We start from the raw sequence: 19,900 nt of genomic DNA on the forward strand, positions 1-19,900 counted from the left end.
CCCTAACCCTAACCCTAACCCTAACCTTAACCCTGACCCTAACCCTAGTCCTGACCCTAACCCTAACCCTAACCCTAACCCTAACGCGTCACTAACCCTGACCCTAACCCTAACCCTAACCTTAACCCTGACCCTAACCCTAGTCCTGACCCTAACCCTAACCCTAACCCTAACCCTAACCCTAACCGAACGCCAGTCATAACACAGTGTCACTAACCCTGACCCTAATTCTAACCCTAACCCGAACTCTAACCCTAACCCTAACCCTAACCCTAACCCTAACCCTAACCCTAACCCTAACCATAACCCTCACCCTAACGTGTCCCTAGATCTAACCCTAACCATAACCCAAACCCTAACCCTAACCCTAGTCCTAACCCTAATCCTAACCCTAACCCTAACCCTAACCCTAACCCTAACCCTAATCCTAACCCTAACCCTAACCCTAACCCTAACCCTAATACAGTGCCGATAGCCCTAATACAGTGCCTATAACCCTAATACAGTGCCTATAACCCTATACAGTGCCTATAACCCTAATACAGTGTCTATAACCCTAATACAGTGCCTATAACACGGGTGCAGTGCCTATAACCCTAATACAGTGCCTATAACCCTATACAGTGCCTATAACCCTAATACAGTGACTATAACCCTAATACAGTGCCTATAACCCTAATACAGTGCCTATAACCCTAATACAGTGCCTATAACACTAGTGCAGTGCCTATAACACTAATACAGTGCCTATAGCCCTAATACAGTGCCTATAACCCTAATACAGTGACTATAACCCTAATACAGTGCCTATAACCCTATACAGTGCCTATAACACTAATACAGTGCCTATAACCCTAATACAGTGCCTATAACCCTAATACAGTGACTATAACCCTAATACAGTGCCTATAACCCTATACAGTGCCTATAACACTAATACAGTGCCTATAACCCTAATACAGTGCCTATAGCCCTAATACAGTGCCTATAACCCTAATACAGTGCCTATAACACTAGTGCAGTGCCTATAACCCTAATACAGTGCCTATAACCCTAATACAGTGCCTATAACCCTAATACAGTGCTTATAACCCTAATACAGTGACTATAACACTAGTGCAGTGCCTAAGACCCTAATACAGTGCCTATAGACCTAATACAGTGACTATAACCCTAATACAGTGCCTATAACCCTAATACAGTGACTATAACCCTAATACAGTGCCTATAACCCTATACAGTGCCTATAACACTAATACAGTGCCTATAACCCTAATACAGTGCCTATAGCCCTAATACAGTGCCTATAACCCTAATACAGTGCCTATAACACTAGTGCAGTGCCTATAACCCTAATACAGTGCCTATAGCCCTAATACAGTGCCTATAGCCCTAATACAGTGCCGATAACCCTAATACAGTGCCTATAACACTAGTGCAGTGCCTATAACCCTAATACAGTGCCTATAACCCTAATACAGTGCCTATAACCCTAATACAGTGCCTATAACCCTAATACAGTGCCTATAACACTAGTGCAGTGCCTATAACCCTAATACAGTGCCTATAGCCCTAATACAGTGCCTATAACCCTAATACAGTGCCTATAACACTAGTGCAGCGCCTAAGACCCTAATACAGTGCCTATAGACCTAATACAGTGACTATAACCCTAATACAGTGCCTATAACCCTAATACAGTGACTATAACCCTAATACAGTGCCTATAACCCTATACAGTGCCTATAACACTAATACAGTGCCTATAACCCTAATACAGTGCCTATAACACTAGTGCAGTGCCTATAACCCTAATACAGTGCCTATAACCCTAATACAGTGCCTATAGCCCTAATACAGTGCCTATAACCCTAATACAGTGCCTATAACACTAGTGCAGTGCCTATAACCCTAATACAGTGCCTATAACCCTAATACAGTGCCTATAGCCCTAATACAGTGCCTATAACCCTAATACAGTGCCTATAACACTAGTGCAGTGCCTAAGATCCTAATACAGTGCCTATAGACCTAATACAGTGACTATAACCCTAATACAGTGCCTATAACCCTAATACAGTGACTATAACCCTAATACAGTGCCTATAACCCTATACAGTGCCTATAACACTAATACAGTGCCTATAACCCTAATACAGTGCCTATAGCCCTAATACAGTGCCTATAACCCTAATACAGTGCCTATAACACTAGTGCAGTGCCTATAACCCTAATACAGTGCCTATAACCCTAATACAGTGCCTATAGCCCAAATACAGTGCCTATAACCCTAATACAGTGCCTATAACCCGAATACAGTGCCTATAACCCTAATACAGTGCCTATAACCCTATACAGTGCCTATAACCCTAATACAGTGCCTATAACCCTATACAGTGCCTATAACACTAGTGCAGTGCCTATAACCCGAATACAGTGCCTATAACCCTAATACAGTGCCTATAACCCTATTCAGTGCCTATAACACTAGTGCAGTGCCTATAACCCGAATACAGTGCCTATAACCCTAATACAGTGCCTATAACCCTATACAGTGCCTATAACCCTAATACAGTGCCTATAACCCTATACAGTGCCTATAACCCTAATACAGTGCCTATAACCCTATACAGTGCCTATAACACTAATACAGTGACTATAACACTAATGCAGTGCCTATAACCCGAATACAGTGCCCATAACCCTATACAGTGCCTATAACACTAGTACAGTGCCTATAACCCTAATACAGTGCCTATAGCCCTAATACAGTGCCTATAACCCTAATACAGTGCCTGTAGCCCTAATACAGTGCCTATAACCCTAATACAGTGCCTAAAACTCTAATGCAGTCACTATAACCCTAATACAGTGCCTATAACCCTAATACAGTGCCTATAACCCTAATACAGTGCCTAAAACTCTAATGCAGTCACTATAACCCTAATACAGTGCCTATAGCCCTAATACAGTCACTATAACCCTAATACAGTGCCTGTAGCCCTAATACAGTGCCTATAACCCTAATACAGTGCCTAAAACTCTAATGCAGTCACTATAACCCTAATACAGTGCCTATAACCCTAATACAGTGCCTATAACCCTAATACAGTGCCTATAACCCGGATACAGTGCCTGTAGCCCTAATACAGTGCTTATAACCCTAATACAGTGACTATAACCCTAATACAGTGCCTATAACCCTAATACAGTGACTATAACCCTAATACAGTGACGAGAACCCTAATACAGTGACTATAACCCTAATACAGTGCCTATAACCCTATACAGTGCCTATAACCCTAATACAGTGCCTAAAACTCTAATGCAGTCACTATAACCCTAATACAGTGCTTATAACCCTAATACAGTGCCTATAACACTAGTGCAGTGCCTATAACCCTAATACAGTGCTTATAACCCTAATACAGTGCCTATAACCCTAATACAGTGCCTATAACACTAGTGCAGTGCCTATAACCCTAATACAGTGCCTATAACCCTAATACAGTGCCTATAACCCTATACAGTGCCTATAACACTAGTGCAGTGCCTATAACCCGAATACAGTGCCTATAACCCTATACAGTGCTTATAACCCTAATACAGTGCCTAAAACTCTAATGCAGTCACTATAACCCTAATACAGTGCTTATAACCCTAATACAGTGCCTATAACACTAGTGCAGTGCCTATAACCCTAATACAGTGCTTATAACCCTAATACAGTGCCTATAACACTAGTGCAGTGCCTATAACCCTAATACAGTGCCTATAACCCTAATACAGTGCCGATAACCCTATACAGTGCCTATAACACTAGTGCAGTGCCTATAACCCTAATACAGTGCCTATAACCCGAATACAGTGCCTATAACCCTAATACAGTGCCTATAACCCTATACAGTGCCTATAACCCTAATACAGTGCCTATAACCCTATACAGTGCCTATAACACTAATACAGTGACTATAACACTAATGCAGTGCCTATAACCCGAATACAGTACCTATAACCCTATACAGTGCCTATAACACTAGTACAGTGCCTATAACCCTAATACAGTGCCTATAGCCCTAATACAGTGCCTATAACCCTAATACAGTGTCTGTAGCCCTAATACAGTGCCTATAACCCTAATACAGTGCCTAAAACTCTAATGCAGTCACTATAACCCTAATACAGTGCCTATAACCCTAATACAGTGCCTATAACCCTAATACAGTGCCTAAAACTCTAATGCAGTCACTATAACCCTAATACAGTGCCTATAGCCCTAATACAGTCACTATAACCCTAATACAGTGCCTGTAGCCCTAATACAGTGCCTATAACCCTAATACAGTGCCTAAAACTCTAATGCAGTCAATATAACCCTAATACAGTGCCTATAACCCTAATACAGTGCCTATAACCCTAATACAGTGCCTGTAGCCCTAATACAGTGCCTATAACCCTAATACAGTGCTTATAACCCTAATACAGTGACTATAACCCTAATACAGTGCCTATAACCCTAATACAGTGACTATAACCCTAATACAGTGCCTATAACCCTATACAGTGCTTATAACCCTAATACAGTGCCTAAAACTCTAATGCAGTCACTATAACCCTAATACAGTGCTTATAACCCTAATACAGTGCCTATAACCCTATACAGTGCTTATAACCCTAATACAGTGCCTAAAACACTAGTGCAGTGCCTATAACCCTAATACAGTGCCTATAACACTAGTGCAGTGCCTATAACCCTAATACAGTGCCTATAACCCTAATACAGTGCCTATAACCCTATACAGTGCCTATAACACTAGTGCAGTGCCTATAACCCGAATACAGTGCCTATAACCCTAATACAGTGCCTATAACCCGAATACAGTGCCTATAACCCTAATACAGCGCCTATAACCCTATACAGTGCCTATAACCCTAATACAGTGCCTATAACCCTATACAGTGCCTATAACACTAATACAGTGACTATAACACTAATGCAGTGCCTATAACCCGAATACAGTACCTATAACCCTATACAGTGCCTATAACACTAGTACAGTGCCTATAACCCTAATACAGTGCCTATAGCCCTAATACAGTGCCTATAACCCTAATACAGTGCCTGTAGCCCTAATACAGTGCCTATAACCCTAATACAGTGCCTAAAACTCTAATGCAGTCACTATAACCCTAATACAGTGCCTATAACCCTAATACAGTGCCTATAACCCTAATACAGTGCCTAAAACTCTAATGCAGTCACTATAACCCTAATACAGTGCCTATAGCCCTAATACAGTCACTATAACCCTAATACAGTGCCTGTAGCCCTAATACAGTGCCTATAACCCTAATACAGTGCCTAAAACTCTAATGCAGTCACTATAACCCTAATACAGTGCCTATAACCCTAATACAGTGCCTATAACCCTAATACAGTGCCTAAAACTCTAATGCAGTCACTATAACCCTAATACAGTGCCTATAGCCCTAATACAGTCACTATAACCCTAATACAGTGCCTGTAGCCCTAATACAGTGCCTATAACCCTAATACAGTGCCTAAAACTCTAATGCAGTCACTATAACCCTAATACAGTGCCTATAACCCTAATACAGTGCCTATAACCCTAATACAGTGCTTATAACCCTAATACAGTGACTATAACCCTAATACAGTGCCTATAACCCTAATACAGTGACTATAACCCTAATACAGTGCCTATAACCCTATACAGTGCTTATAACCCTAATACAGTGCCTAAAACTCTAATGCAGTCACTATAACCCTAATACAGTGCTTATAACCCTAATACAGTGCCTATAACCCTATACAGTGCTTATAACCCTAATACAGTGCCTAAAACTCTAATGCAGTCACTATAACCCTAATACAGTGCTTATAACCCTAATACAGTGCCTATAACACTAGTGCAGTGCCTATAACCCTAATACAGTGCCTATAACCCTAATACAGTGCCTATAACACTAGTGCAGTACCTATAACCCTAATACAGTGCCTATAACCCTAATACAGTGCCTATAACACTAGTGCAGTGCCTATAACCCTAATACAGTGCCTATAACCCTATACAGTGCCTATAACCCTAATACAGTGTCTATAACCCTAATACAGTGCTTATAAACCTAACCCACTCAATAGTCACCTACTATGATGCCAACAGCGATAAAAAAAAACTCTATAAAACACATTCAATCCACAATGATTATCGCACAGAGGCATCGTTGAAGATTGTGAACATTCACTGAGTACGACAGAATACTCAGAATTAATCTAGAGACTACCAGAGAAGACGTTTTGTACTCAAGGACCCAATCAGGAAAGGAAAGGGAAAAAATTAAGAAAAAAATTCTGAATATTGCTGAAAACAGAGAATTCAAAAAAGACAATGCAAAAAGATGTCCTGCCTATCTCACAAATGAGTAATGTGATATATGAATTTCTGTGCCTGTGTGTTGCTTGGTATATAGGTAGTATGTCCCAGAGACTGGGGGATCGTATCAAACAATATGTCCCTTCCGCTGTTCGCAATGGGCAAGGTACAGGCCATACCCAACCAGCCCGTGCTTGCAAAACTCAAAACACAGTGTCCTGCATTAGATGTGATTCTGCGATTGGACAACATTTGCCAAATAATCCAGTGTGCTCAGAATTACGCTGACGACCAATTTAAGATTGTCAGTCGGGCCTGCAGTGTGGCACATTTGTGCATACTGGAAGCTACATATATTAATACACAGGGCCCTGCTCTTTGCAGACAGAAAGAACATGTACGCACATTGCGCCTGTTTCAGCTGAACAAAATAAGTGACAGCCATTCGCTGGTTCATTCCTCAGGGCAGTGCCTTGACCAATCAGAGTCAAGCTGCCTGGTTTAAATTTCAAACAAAGCTTGGCAGTTAACTGTCAGTCACCATAAACTGGTGCGTCCTCCATGGCAACGCCTCTGCCAACCAGAGTCTACTTGTCAACGAATCAGCACTCTCTTTTCATGCAGTATGAATTTGTGGCTTTCCCTCACATTGGCATTCTTGCGGATTGTCCTGATGAGTGCAAGACGAAAAGCATGAACAAAAAGTCTCTGTTTCAGCAATACTCAAATTCTGTACTGTCAAACAACTATTTAAAAAAAAAAACATGTAAAAACCTGCTTTTTCCTTAATTCAGGCTGCAGAGTGTGGGGATATATGCCTACATTTACTGTACTCTATCTGTGAATAGCACGTCACTTGTAAGTGGCTTTTAATGTTGAAGTACGGCATAAAATAAACCAAGTGAAGCGCACATGGTTTCAATAACACTGGTGTTGCTGCAGTCTGAGTCTTTGTACCCTGACCTGCAACCTTCATTGAAAGGGACGAGATGAGTTAACAGCTTGCTAGGCCGCAGCCTAACTACCACTTGCTTGTCTGACGTACAGGCCCAGCATCCTGGTCGCGCACCTCGGGGAGCACGACCTGCGTTACTCTGAGGGAACGGAGCAGCGCATTCAAGTGGAGAAAGCCATTGCCCACCCAGAGTACAACCGCATCAACCTCAACAATGACATCATGCTGCTGAAGCTGGCCTCTCCCGCGAGATTCAACCAATACGTGAAGCCCATCGATCTGCCCAGCCGCTGTGCCACAGCCGGCACCCAATGCGTCACCTCGGGGTGGGGCAACCTGTTGACTAACGGAGGTGAGAGGAACCGCGGAGGGTTACATCTTTAGCCGCTGGAATTTCTCCAATTCCCCCCTTTTGAAAGTCACGATTGAATCTGCTTCCACCGCCCTTTCAGGCAGCGCGTTCCAGATCACAACAACTCACTGCGTCAAATAAATTCTCCTCATCTCCCCCCCTCTGGTCCCTTTACCGATTATCCTCAACATGTGTCCCTCCGGTTACCGACCCTCCTGCCACTGGGAACAGTTTCTCCTCATTTACTCCATCAAAAACCCTCTCATGATTTTGAACGCCTCGATTAAATCTCCCCCTTAACCTTCTCTGCTCTAAGGAGAACAATCCCAGCTTCCCCAGTCTCTCCACATTAACTAGTCCACTGAATGCCATTTACCCATCAATCACTGTTGCTCGTTGACCTGCACTGCCGCCCAGTCCAGTAACGCCTCCATTTTAGCATTTTCATCCTTGTTTACCAATCCCTCCACGGCCTCCACCTTCCCCCTCCCCTCCCTATCTCTGTAACCTCCTTCAGCCCCTACAACCCTCCCTATCTCTGTAACCTTCTCCAGCCCCTACACCCCTCCCTATCTCTGTAACCTCCTCCAGCCCCTACAACCCTCCCTATCTCTGTAACATTCTCCAGCTCCTACAACCCTCCCTATCTCTGTAACCTCCTCCAGCCCCTACAACCCTCCCTATCTCTGTAACCTTCTCCAGCCCCTACAACCCTCCCTATCTCTGTAACCTCCTCCAGCTCCTACAACCCTCCCTATCTCTGTAACCTCCTCCAGCCCCTACAACCCTCCCCCTATCTCTGTAACCTCCTCCAGCCCCTACAACCCTCCCTATCTCTGTAACCTCCTCCAGCCCCTACAACCCTCCGTATCTCTGTAACCTCCTCCAGCCCCTACAACCCTCCCCCTATCTCTGTAACCTCCTCCAGCCCCTACAACCCTCCCTATCTCCGTAACATCCTCCAGCTCCTACAACCCTCCCTATATCTGTAAACTCCTCCATCCCCTACATCCCTCCCTATCTCTGTAACCTCCTCCATCCCCGACAACCCTCCCTATCTCTGTAACCTCCTCCAGCCCCTACAACCCTCCCTATCTCTGTAACCTCCTCCAGCTCCTACAACCCTCCCTATCTCTGTAACCTCCTCCAGCCCCTACAACCCTCCCTATCTCTGTAACCTCCTCCAGCCCCTACAACCCTCCCTATCTCTGTAACCTCCTCCAGCTCCTACAACCCTCCCTATCTCTGTAACCTCCTCCAGCCCCTACAACCCTCCCTATCTCTGTAACCTTCTACAGCCCCTACAACCCTCCCTATCTCTGTAACCTCCTCCAACCTCTACAACCCTCCCTATCTCTGTAACCTCCTCCAGCCCCTACAACCCTCCCTATCTCTGTAACATCCTCCAGCTCCTACAACCCTCCCTATCTCTGTAACCTCCTCCATCCCCGACAACCCTCCCTATCTCTGTAACCTCCTCCATCTGCTACAACCCTCCCTATCTCTGTAACATCCTCCAGCCCCTACAACCCTCCCTATCTCTGTAACCTCCTCCAGCTCCTACAGCCCTCCCTATCTCTGTAACCTCCTCCAGCCCCTGTAACCCGACCTATCTCTGTAACCTTCTCCAGCCCCTACAACCCTCCCGATCTCTGTAACCTCCTCCAGCCCCTACAACCCTCCCTATCTCTGTAACCTTCTCCAGCCCCTACAACCCTCCCTATCTCTGTAACCTCCTCCAGCCCCTACAACCCTCCCTATCTCTGTAACCTCCTCCAGCCCCTATAACCCGACCTATCTCTGTAACCTTCTCCAGCCCCTACAACCCTCCCTATCTCTGTAATCTTTGCAACAATCTTCAGCCAAAAGTGCCGAGTTGATGATCCATCTCGGCCTCCTCCTGAAGTCCCCAGCATCACAGATGCCAGACTTCAGCCAATTCGATTCACTCCGCGTGATATCAAGAAATGACTGAAGGCACTGGATACTGCAAAGGCTCTGGGCCCTGACAATATTCCGGCAATAGTACTGAAGACCTGTGCTCCAGAACTTGCCGCGCCCCTAGCCAAGCTGTTCCAGTACAGCTACAACACTGGCATCTACCCCGCAATGTGGAAAATTGCCCAGGTATGTCCTGGACACAAAAAGCAGGACAAGTCCAACCCGGCCAATTACCACCCCATCAGTCTACTCTCAATCATCAGTAAAGTGATTCAAGGTGTCATCAACAGTGCCATCAAGTGGCACTTGCTTAGCAATAACCTGCTCAGTGACGCTCAGTTTGGGTTCCGCCAGGGCCACTCAGCTCCTGACCTCATTCCAGCCTTGGTTCAAACATGGACAAAAGAGCTGAACTCAAGAGGTGAGGTGAGAGTGACTGCCCTTGACATCAAGGCAGCATTTGACCGAGTTTGGCATCAAGGAGCCCTAGCAAAACTGGAGTCAATGGGAATCAGGGGGAAAACTCTCCACTGGCTGGAGTCACACCTCGCGCAAAGGAAGATGGTTGTGGTTGTTGGAGGTCAATCATCTGAGCTCCAGGACATCACTGCAGGAGTTCCTCAGGGTAGTGTCCGAGGCCCAACCATCTTCAGCTGCTTCATCAATGACCTTCCTTCAATCATAAGGTCAGAAGTGGGGATGTTCGCTGATGATTGCACAATGTTCAGCACCATTCGTGACTCCTCAGATACTGAAGCAGTCCGTGTAGAAATGCAGCAAGACCTGGACAATATCCAGGCTTGGGCTGATAAGTGGCAAGTAACATTCGCGCCACACAAGTGCCAGGCAATTACCATCTCCAACAAGAGAAAATCTAACCATCTCCCCTTGACATTCAATGGCATTACCATCGCTGAATCCCCCACTATCAACATCCTGGGGGTTACCATTGACCAGAAACTGAACTGGAGTAGCCATATAAATACTGTGGCTACAAGAGCAGGTCAGAGGTTTGGAATCCTGCAACGAGTAACTCACCTCCTGACTCCCCAAAGCCTGTCCACCATCTACAAGGCACAAGTCAGGAGTGTGATGGAATACTCTCCACTTGCCTGGATGGGTGCAGCTCCAACAACACTCAAGAAGCTCGACACCATCCAGGACAAAGCAGCCCGCTTGATTGGCACCCCATCCAGAAACATTCACTCCCTCCTCCACCGACGCACAGTGGCAGCAGTGTGTACCATCTACAAGATGCACTGCAGCAACTCACCAAGGCTCCTTAGACACCACCTTCCAAACCTGCGACCTCTACTGACTAGAAGGACAAGGGCAGCAGATACCTGGGACCACCACCACCTGCAAGTTCCCCTCCAAGTCACACACCATCCTGACTTGGAACTATATCGCCGTTCCTTCACTGTCGCTGGGTCAAAATCCTGGAACTCCCTTCCTAACAGCACTGTGGGTGTACCTACCCCACATGGACTGCAGCGGTTCAAGAAGGCAGCTCACCACCACCTTCTCAAGGGCAATTAGGGATGGGCAATAAATGCTGGCCTAACCAGCAATGCCCACATCCCATGAATGAATAAAAAAAAAACCTCCTCCAGCCCCTACAACCCTCCCTATCTCTGTAACCTCCTCCAGCCCCTACGACCCTCACTATCTCTATAACCTCCTCCAGCCCCTACAACCTTCCCTATATCTGTAACCTCCTCCAGCCCCTACGACCCTCCCTATATCTGTAACCTCCTCCAGCCCCTACAACCTTCCCTATCTCTAACCTCCTCCAGCCCCTACGACCCTCCCTATATCTGTAACCTCCTCCAGCCCCTACGACCCTCACTATCTCTATAACCTCCTCCAGCCCCTACAACCTTCCCTATATCTGTAACCTCCTCCAGCCCCTACGACCCTCCCTATATCTGTAACCTCCTCCAGCCCCTACAACCTTCCCTATCTCTATAACCTCCTCCAGCCCCTACGACCCTCCCTATATCTGTAACCTCCTCCAGCCCCTACGACCCTCACTATCTCTATAACCTCCTCCAGCCCCTACAACCTTCCCTATATCTGTAACCTCCTCCAGCCCCTACGACCCTCCCTATCTCTGTAACCTCCTCCAGCCCCTACAACCCTCCGAGATCTCTGCGCTCCTCCAATTCCAGCCTCTTGCCCATCCCCCGATTCCCATCGCTCCACCATTGGCGGCCGTGCCTTTAGCTGCCTGGGGCCCTAAGCTCTGGAATTCCCTCCCTAAACCTCTCCGCCTCTCTCTCTCCTTCTTTAAGACGCTCCTTAAAAATCAACCTCTTTGACCGAGCTTTTGGTCGCCTGTCCCAATATCGCCTTATGAGGTATGGTGTCAAATTTCATTTGATAATTGCTCTCCCGTGAAACATCTTGGGATGTTTTGCAATGTTACAGATGCTATATAAATGCAAGTTGTTGATGTATTGGTGATATTAGTAGACTACTCACGGACACAATGAATTACCGTGCTCCTCCGCCAGTAATTAAGTTGGCCTGTCCCTTTAACACTGCAACCTCTCATTGCTCTAAATTGCTGAGGTCAGTCAGAGCTCAAGTGCTCCAAATTGCTGAAGTCAGTCAGAGTTCAATTGCTGTAAATTGCTGAGGTCAGTCAGAGTTCAATTGTTGATTGGCAAACACTTGTACATTTGATCCCTTCTACCTCAAGTGCTGTCCCCAGTCATTCCTATTGAACTCAGCCCCTCCGACTCCAGAGATGTGCCTCGAGGCTCTTCACTGCGCTGCCTATAGTAGTTGAACATCACGATTGTATCTCGGTGGGCAGAACTGGATCCAATACTCAGTGTATGGTTTAACCAGAGGCCTGTCGGCAACACAACACTGATTAAATAAGACCGCTGATTAATTCATTTATACGAGCGGGAGAGACAGATGGGCCGGAATTTTACCGTAATCACTGCCTCCGGCACGGGTGGAACTCAAACGGATGCGGGCTCCATTCCCGCGCTCCGTCTCCTGTCCACCGGCACCACGCGCGGGGCACCCAATTGGCGGCTGAATCGGCTAGTGCGGGCGGGAAGATCTACATCATTGGGGGGGGGCGGAGCCACATCCGGGAATGTCTGACGTAGACCATCGTTAAAAAATCAGCAGTCGTGGTTTTGGTTCACTGAGAGGCTACAGTTCTGTTAGGGCAGAAGGAGTTAGAGATTTAAACACAGGTGGAGGAAGCCATGGAGGGGAGAATCACTCGCTCAGCACCCCCCCGTTTTTCAGATGATTCACTACAGGTCCTCCTTCAGGCGGTTGAGGAAAGGCGTGAGATCCTCTTCAACCCAGATGGTAGAAGGCGAAGGTTGACAGTGACAAAGAGGGCCTGACTGGAGGTCGCGGAGGAGGTCAGGGGTACAGTGCCGCGATCGCCTCAATGACCTGCTTCGCTCTGCCCGGGTAAGGGGCATTCCTCAATCATCTAATGGTTATCTTGTCAAGGGAGGGTGTATTTGTATTCATGATGCAATATGGAACCCCTGTGTGATCATTGTCCGGCTGTCTCCTTCCATTGGGATGCAAGATGGGCATATGTGAGATGAACGTTGAGGAGGGATTGATGAGGGCACGCTCAGCGATCGCACAGCAGTTAAAAGCCACGTCAACCCATTTGGGCGATTGCCTGAAATGCGCACGCAAATGTTTGACCTAATTTTTTTTCTTTCATTCGGAAAAGAGGGCACACAGCGCCCGAGAGAGGTCCCGGACAGGTGGTGGCGTGGCCTGTCCTGCATTCCTCAGTCGAATGGAGGAGGACGCATTGATGATAGCAGGGGAGGAAGTAGGGCGAGCCGCAGCAGATAGCGAGGCCGGTGGTCAGGGCCATGATCGTGAGTGATCCAGAAAGTGGTGTATTAGTGTATTTCGGGGTAGGGGGGGGGGAGGGGGCAGGGTGGGGGAGTGTTGGTGGGCCAATGTTGTTAGGAGTTATTAATGAACATAATCAAGCCCTCAAAAGTCCCATCACACTGATGTGACCATAATGGACTCAAATACATGTTCTTCACCCTGGCTTTCTGATCAAACTGATCAATACGATTTTCCCAGCAGGTGTCCAACTGCATGGAACAGGAAGTGTCTCGGTTGTACCACCATCCACCTCTGAGGTCGAGGAGGGCGCCTCAGAGGGCGCACCGTCACATCCTCACGACGCACCAAGCACCAACGCAGATACAGACACCTCGGTTGGGATTTGCGTGTCCGTGGATTCAATTTCACACCCAGGTGTCAGCACAGCACAGGTGCCGGGCCAGCCACCGGAGGCAGAATCGGCCGATGCCTCACACAGTCGGAGGAGAGTGGGAGGCCAGGCCAGTGCAGCAAGCTGATGACATGCCTTTCAGAACATCCTTTCGACGGGAGATGTTGCAGGTGCAGCAGGCGGTCCTTGGAAATCTGGCGGAGCTGCCTGAGACAATGCGCGGAATTATTCAAACTCTGGCTCCATCCATCCAGAGTATGAGTTCTGCTCACTCTCAGGCAACTGAACATCTGGCTTCCCCCATTGACAGATTGGCGGCTGCCAATTGGAAGGGCCAGTTCTGGATGCACGTCCTGACATCAGATCAATTGTGGCCTCCCTGGACCAGAGCACCAGAGAGCAGAATCTGATGCGCTGGTGTCAGGAAGAGGCCGCTCATCCCTCTGATGTCACCACTGAGGATCGTCCGAGCCTCACGAGGGCACAGGGGCAGCAGAGCGCATATGGGAGCTCCTCTCAGGGGGCCTCTGATGCATCCTCCAGCTCCTTGCTCCCTCTGCCAGGGACATGTGATCAGTGAAATCCCAGGGTGTTACAGGGTGCTCATGAGATTTCTCAGGAGAACCCTGAGATGCCGGGGCCCTCACGGCCGCGAGCAAGCAGAGGACGTCCGCCAAAGGCATCCCAACCCAGGCAGCAAACATTTCAGCCACCTGCCTCTGGTGTGTCTGGTGGGCGAGGGATCATGCACCCGAAAGAGCACTGGGAAAAGATTTAGGAAATCACTTTAACATCACTGCTGGTTCACAGGGTGAATTGAGAGGTTTTTTATTTGAATGTGTTATAAAATATTGTAATAAAATCGGGTTCTCTGAGATTTTGCCATGGCTTTCCTGAAGTCAATTCCAACATCGTTGCTCAAAAAAAGTAGTTCAACATGTGAGGTCTCACACCTGGGTGGCGTTCCTCATGATGTGAAGGATTGCATCGTTGCATTCTCTCTCCCCGTGAAGGTGAGTGAATTTGCCCTTTCACAGCCTCACAATTAGTCTTGTCATACGGTAATCCCAATTGTGCGAAAATTTACAGACTCTCAATGGAAACGTCTGCCTCTTAAAGACACCCTTGTCTATCGAGCACTTAGATCCAAATTAAATTCAGCTTCCTCTCCATGACCATCAAGTCAGTGGTGTTCCAGCTTCATCATCAGAAACATCATCCTGATCTGATGACACATCGCGCTGACATTGATCCTTCTCCAGTGCCTCTCCATTTTCAGTCGCCAGGTCATGCGAGGCACAGCAGACGACAATTATTCTTGCAGCCCTTGAAGGTGCGTACTGCAGTGCTGCACCTGAGCGGTCAAGACACCTGAACCTCATCTTAAGCAGGCCTATAGTTTGTTCGATGGTCACTGTGGTGGCCGCATGGCTCTCATTGTATCGTTCCTCCGCATGACCCCTTGGATTTCTAACTGGTGTCATGAGCCATGTCTTCAGAGGATAACCCCCTGTCACCAAGTATCCATCCCTCCATTCTGTCTGGAGGCCTGAAAAGTGCAGGTACGTGGGAGTTTCGGAGAATGAAGGCATCATGACAAATCCCAGGGTAACGTGCACACACCTGCATGATTCATTGACGATGATCACAGAGGAGCTGAACATTCATTGAATGGTATCTCTTGCGGTTAATCAATGCCCCCAACTGACCTGTTGGGGCTCTGAAGGCCACATGAGTACAGTCAATCACGCCCTGTTCCATTGGAAACCCAGATATAGTGCTGAAACCTCTGGCTCTCTCAGCCTCACAAATGTTGTCCTCCTTGAACGTGATGGATTGGTTACCACGTTGGAACAACGCATCAGTCACAACCTTGATGCAGTGGTGCGCCGCTGCTTGTGAGACTCCGCACAAGTCTGCCGCTGAGGCTTGGAATGAGCCAGACGCATAGAGGTTAAGAGATATTGTAACCTTCAGAGTGACCGCCATTGGATGGCCTCCGATACAGTTTGAGGAAACATCCTCTGCCAACACCTCACAAAGAGATGTGACAGTCTCCCGTGACAGCCGCAGTCGTCTTCTGCACTGGCGATCTGACAGATGCAGGTAGCTCAGACGCGGCCGGGTATGCCCCTCCTGGTGGGTTGGCACGTAACCTGACATGTGTTCGCTCCCGGGTGACTCTGCCACCTGCTCTCCCTCCCACATCACGATACTCTGACCACAGGTATTAGCTACCAGCTGTTAGGACTGGCTCACCAGATCCCCTTCCTTTCACCACATAAATCAAAGTTGATGGGTCCCCATCAGCAGTGCAGAACACTCAGATGAATCCTTTCGCACTACTTGCCCCAAGTCACACGCCTTGTCAGGATATACAAATAGCATTAGAATTATTTCAGAGTAAATCTGAAAATTGTACTTCCAACTCCCTCCTGAATCAATACCTGCCGCCCTTATATAGCTGCCTGCTGGCTGACACACCCACGACGTTGGTAAAATGACGTCTGCGCGTAATGACGCTGGGGACACTGTGCTTCATTTTACCATCCGGGCGCCTCCGAAGAGACACGTTTAATGCCGGTAAAATTCCGGCCGTGGAGAGGGGCAGGTTCACTTTTGGATCAGGACTGTGCTGACTCATTTCTTTTCCCTTCAGTTAAGTATCCCAATGTCCTGCAGTGCCTGGACCAGCCCATCCTACCAGACGTTGAATGTCGCAAGGCTTATCCACCTTACTTCACTGACAACATGTTCTGCTCGGGATTCTGGGAGGGAGGCCAGAGCACGTGCCAGGTACAGTAACTCAACAGGATGAGCAGAGATCGTCAAACCTTAAGCAATAGAAAGTGTCTTAATCTGAGGGAACATCGGAACAGGAGGAGGCCATTCATCCCCTCCAGCCTGTTCTGTCATTCAATGAGATCGGGGCTGATCTGTGATCTAAGTCCATATTCCCGCCTTTGCCTCATATCCCTTAATACCTTTGGTGAACAAAAATCGATCAATCTCAGATTTAAAATTAACAATTGATCCAGACATCGATTCCCGTTTGTGGAAGAGAATTTCCAAACTTCTCCCACCCTTTGTGTGTGGAAGTGTTTCCGAATTTCACTCCTGAAAAGGTCTGGCTCTAATGTTTAGACTCGGCCCCCGAGTCCGAGACTGCCCAATCAACGGGAATAGTTTCTCTCTATCAACCCTATCAGTTCCCCCTTCATATCCCAAAATCTTCGATCAAATCACCCCTTAACCTTCTAAATTCCCGGGAATACAACCCGAGTTTGTGGAATCTCTCCTCGTAATTTAACCCTTGGAGTCTCGGTATCCAGAGACAGACGGGATCTCAAAGAGAGAGAGAGAGGGAGAGATGGGCCATGTCTTGCGTGAAGAGGATGTATAGATCTCCAACAACAGGGGAGGGACTTCCTGATTCAGGGCAATGTCCTGAAACATACTCACTGTGTCCGGAAGGGATGGTCAGTTGGGTGCTGGAACAAATGGTGTTGCCATTTTTGGACATTATCCTAAAATCGTTGGAGACAGGAGCAACAGCTGACCTGTGGTCACCCTTGGAGAGCAGGCGGGCTACGTAGGGCTGGAGGATGGGCAGTTTGTCTTTTTCACTCCAAGTTACGGTGAAGGTCCTTTCTCTATGCAGGGAGACTCGGGCGGTCCGGTGGTTTGTAATGGAGAGCTGCAAGGCATTACCTCCTGGGGATATGATTGCGCCATGAAGGGACACCCAAGCGTCTTCGTGAAAGTCTGTAACTACAATCAATGGATTCAACGGATCATTGCTGAAAACTGACAGACAACTGTCTTCTGAAAACAAACTCAATGAGAGAAAGTAGCACTTAGCAGATTCCCAATAAAGACAGATAATCCTATCAACGTGTGTTCTGAACTTTTTGTCACATCTCTACTAGGAGATCTATCTGCTAAAACCTCGTCCAAACCCCTCCTCCCTCCAGACCGACTACTCCAATTCTCTTCTCGCCTGCCTCGAGTCATAACAGCATGTGAAATAAGAGCAGCCGTAGTCCATTCGGCCCCTCGAAACCTGCTCCGCCATTCAATGTGATCATGGCTGATCCTCTACCTCAACTCCACTCTCCCGTCCTATCCCTCGATCTCCCTCAGCGCCCAAAAATCTCTCAATCTCGGTCTTGAATATACTCAACGACTGAGCATCCACAGCTCTCTGGGGTAGAGAGTTCCAAAGTTTTCTCTCTCCGTAAACTTCAGCTTATCCAAAACATCTACCCCTGGATCTGAACTCTCACTGAATCCCATTCACCCATCAGCCCCTGTCGCTCGCTGATCTACACTGGCTCCCGGTCCGGTAATGCCTCCAGTTTAAAATTCTCTTCCTAGTTGTTAAATCCCTCCATGGCCTCCTCCCTATCTCTGTAACCTCCTCCAGCCCCTACAACCCTCCCTATCTCTGTAACCTCCTCCAGCCCCTACAACCCTCCCTATCTCTGTAACCTCCACCATCCCCTACAACCCTCCCTATCTCTGTCATTGAGAGATACAGCACTGAAACAGGCCCTTCGGCCCACCAAGTCTGTGCCAACCATCAACCACCCATTTATACTAATCCTACATTAATCCCATTTCCCTCTCACATCCCCACAATTCTCCTACTACCTACCTACACTAGGGGCAATTTACAATGGCCAATTTACCTATCAACCCACAAGTCTTTGGCTGTGGGGGAGACCAGAGCATCCGGAGGAAACCCACACAGGTCACAAGGCGAACTTGCAAACTCCGCACAGGCGGTACCCAGAACCGAACCTGGCTTGCTGGAGCTGTGAGGCTACAGTGCTAACTGCTGCGCCACTGTGCCGCCCAGAACCTCCTCCACCCCTACAACCCTCCAAGATCTCTGCGCTCCTCCCATTCCGGCCTCTCGCCCATCCCCCGATTCCCATCACTCCACCCTCGGCGGCCGTGCCTTCAGCTGCCTGGGGCCCTAAGCTCTGGAATTCCCTCCCTAAACCTCTCCGCCTCTCTCTCTCCTCCTTTAAGATGGTCCTTAAAAACCGATCTCTTTAAAACCAATGAACCAGAGAAAAGCTACAGCACAGAAGGAGGCCATTCACCCCATCGTGGCCGTGCCGGCCGAAAAAACTAGCCACCCAATCTAATCCCACCTTCCAGCACCTGCTCCATAGCCTTGCCAGTTACAACACTTCAGGTGCATGTCCAGGTACCTTTTTTAAAGAATTGAGGGTTTCTGCCTCCACCACCGATCCGGGCAGTGAATTCCAGACACCCACCACCCTCTGGGTGAAAAAGTCGTTCCTCATGTCCCCTCTAATCCTTCTACCAATCACATTAAATCTGTGACCTCTGGTAATTGACATCTCCGCTAGGGGAAACAGGTCCTTCCTGCCCACTCTATCTAGGCCCCTCATAATTTTGTACACCTCAATTAAGTCACCCCTCAGCCTCCTCTGTTCTAATGAAAACAACCCCAGCCTATCCAATCTTTCCTCCTAGCTGCAACTTTCATGCCCTGGCAACATTCTTGTAAATCTCCTCTGTACTCTCTCTAGAGCAATTATGTCCTTCCTGTAATGTGGTGACCAGAACTGTACGCAATACTCCAGCTGTGGCCTAACCAGTGTTTTATACAGTTCCAGCATTACATCCCTGCTTTTGTATTCTATACCTCGGCCAATAACGGAAAGCATTCTATATGCCTTCTTCACCATTCTATCTACCCATCCTGCCACCTTCAGGGACCTGTGGACATGTACTCCAAGGTCTCTCACTTCTTCTACCCCTCTCAATATCCTCCCGTTTATTGTATATTCCCTCGCTTTATTTGCCCTCCCCAAATGTATCACCTCACACTTCTCTGGATTGAATCCCATTTGCCACTTTTCCGCCCACTCAACCAAACCATTGATATACCTCTGGAATCTACAGGCCAGCCTCTTCACTATCAACTACACGGACAATTTTTGTGTCATCAGCAAATTTCCCAATCATGC

General features: G+C 47.7%; 1 protein-coding gene across 1 annotated transcript in view; it reads left to right on the top strand.

Annotated features, from left to right (window-relative positions):
• Positions 1–17,782, top strand: part of LOC137352882 (uncharacterized) — a 50,110-nt gene extending 32,328 nt beyond the window's left edge. The window contains exons 8-10 of the mRNA XM_068018733.1: positions 7,443–7,702; positions 16,552–16,688; positions 17,554–17,782. Coding sequence (XP_067874834.1) covers positions 7,443–7,702; positions 16,552–16,688; positions 17,554–17,703 — 547 coding nt within the window. The 3' untranslated portion in view covers positions 17,704–17,782. The remainder of the gene's footprint in view (positions 1–7,442; positions 7,703–16,551; positions 16,689–17,553) is intronic.
• The last annotated feature ends 2,118 nt before the right edge of the window (positions 17,783–19,900 follow it).

The sequence above is a fragment of the Heterodontus francisci genome, chromosome 39, assembly GCF_036365525.1.
Source record: "Heterodontus francisci isolate sHetFra1 chromosome 39, sHetFra1.hap1, whole genome shotgun sequence".
NCBI classification, from domain to species: Eukaryota; Metazoa; Chordata; class Chondrichthyes; order Heterodontiformes; family Heterodontidae; genus Heterodontus; species Heterodontus francisci.